At 19.4% G+C, this 2574-nt stretch overlaps 1 protein-coding gene across 1 annotated transcript; it reads left to right on the forward strand.

The window, feature by feature from the left end:
• Positions 1–1139: 1139 nt before the first annotated feature.
• On the forward strand, positions 1140–2326 carry PGO_000030 (variable surface protein; the record flags this gene model as incomplete). The annotated part of the gene is made up of 3 exons (XM_028690694.1): positions 1140–1169; positions 1305–1979; positions 2165–2326. The coding sequence occupies 3 exons, from the start codon at positions 1140–1142 to the stop codon at positions 2324–2326; spliced, it is 867 nt and encodes a 288-aa protein (XP_028546495.1).
• Between the last annotated feature and the right edge of the window lie 248 nt (positions 2327–2574).

Raw genomic sequence — 2574 nt, forward strand, 5'->3', positions numbered from 1 at the left:
ATATTAATTGTTAATTAAACAAATTTTTATACATATATGAAAAAAATAAAATACCTTGTGATGAACTCAATATGTATATAAATTAAATATTGTACAGCATTATGTATTACATTATATTAAAATATTTTTTTCTTATAATAATTATGTTTTAATTGTACTTTTGTATATATACATCAGGAGTTGTAAAGAACAGTTTATGAACAAACACAAATATTTTAAAAAAATAAATTTAATAAATACTACAAACTGTTATATGTGGTACAATCTGTTATACGATAAAATTATTGATACATTTGACCTATTTACTGATAAAAAAATGAAACATTATATATTCTCTCTAGTTTCATATTTAGGTAATCATATTGAAATCCGTAACTAAGTCCAAAAATAAGGAATTAAAATCATTACACATTATTTTATAAACATATTATATTATGCAACAAATAAATACTGCTATATATATTTATTAAAAATAAAAAATATATATATATTTATAATATAAAAATAAATTTATCTAATATACACTATTATACAAAATTATACTAAAATATTATCTATGATATATATAGAACATAAATACTATGTTCCGCAAAAAATGAAAATATGAACACAAAAATTCTTTTTGAAAAAATATAAAAATCATGAAGCACACACATAAAACAGAATATATAAAAAAATAAGTTAATCCTATATGACAAAAAATTATGTAATTTTAAGGAAATACAAAATGTTGACCCAAGAACATATCTTGAATCCTGCAGCATATTGAAACATTATTGGAACATATATATTTTATTATTTTAACATGAAAATTATAGAAAAAAAATTTAAATAAAAAATATATATATTAGTAAAACATGTTTTACAATAATATTTGTTTAATTTAGACAGATTCCAAATTTTTATAATAAAGTGTAAATATTAATATATATATGTACAATCCTTCTTATATTTACAAAAATTTATTTAAATTTTCCCGTAGTGTAATGTATATATAAATAAATTCAATTTATTTACCATATATTCTTATGTATTATTTTATAGTATATTCCTGATAATAAATAAAAATTATTCGATTTTATTCACATAAAAATTTATTCAATTCAATAATTTTTTGTATTATTATAAATACTTAAAATATGAGTTTCTCTAATCCATTGATTATTGATGTATATTATTATTTGTCTTCAAATTTTAAATTTACTTTACTGAGATAGAATATATATGAGTTTGTAAAAAGTAATAAATGACTTTAGAAATATATAATTTAATATTATTTTATACATTATTATATTTGTTTTTAGTTCGATTTTAATGGTATATTTCCTACATCTATTGAAAACTTTAATGTGATTGAAGATAAAATTGGGAGAAATTATGAAACAGATACTTTTTTTACGGCATGCATTAAGATTAATAGTGAATTTAATATATGGGGAGATAGTTTTCATAGTATTTGTGTTGTTCTTAGTAACTACTTAGATAGTATAAAAGAAAAAGAAACAAGGGATATAAAACCATATTGTAAGTATTTTAACTACGTGCTAAAAAGTGAATTAAAAAATTATAAAACTTCATGTAATGGAGAAAAATTGTGTTACCAAAAAATGATGGAAATATATAAACATTATAAAAAAGTTGATATGGATAAATGTAAAGATGATATAATTGATCTTACAGATGATATATTTACAATATTGAATTATCTGAATTCATTGTATAATTATCTTAAAAAATTAAAAAATAACAGTAGTATATGTAATTTCGGCAGTAGCTGTTTTAATAATTATAAGGATTTTTTACATAAATGTAAGAGTATACAAAATAATAGTCTACAAGAATTGCAAAAAATTGTTGAAAAAGAATATAAACCTTATATCCATATGAACCATGATGTCTTGGATGCATCAAAACACATGCATTCTTCCCCATATGCCTCAGAACACGCACATTCCTTCTATAGTATAAGTGCTCGAAAGGTTATTTTAATTTTATTTATTATTACTCTTTCATTACCAGTAATTCCATTTTTTTTGTATAAGGTTAATAATTTTAATAAACTTATGAAATTTATAATACAATAAAATTTAATTTTCGCATAAATAAACATAAAAATAGGCCCTAATATATGAATAAAAATACAACATTTCATCTTTATTGTCAGTATACTCCAAGTCGTTTATATTTACAACAAAGGATAAGGAAGTTAAAGGAACTTTGGAACAAAAAAAGAAAAAAGAAATTCACATTAATAAGCTCATTTGATTGTAAATACGAAGAATATATAGATAAAGGTCTGGATATATCATATAACGTATTAGAATAGTACTAAAAATTTTATAATAAAAAATAATATATAAACATACTTGTTTTAATTAGTACAACAAAAGCATTTATTATGAGTATAAACATTTGAACAAAAAGAAAATATAAAACAAGAAATATATAAATTAATGAAAAAAATGTAAAAAAGAAAAATAGAATTAGCATTTTTTTTTAATTTAAGCACATTAATGTATAATCCATTTATAAACATTTCTATAAAATGAAAAATAACTATGCGTGCTAATAAGA

Source organism: Plasmodium gonderi (genome assembly GCF_002157705.1).
Source record: "Plasmodium gonderi DNA, contig: Pgo-contig_3, whole genome shotgun sequence".
Lineage (NCBI taxonomy): Eukaryota > Apicomplexa > Aconoidasida > Haemosporida > Plasmodiidae > Plasmodium > Plasmodium gonderi.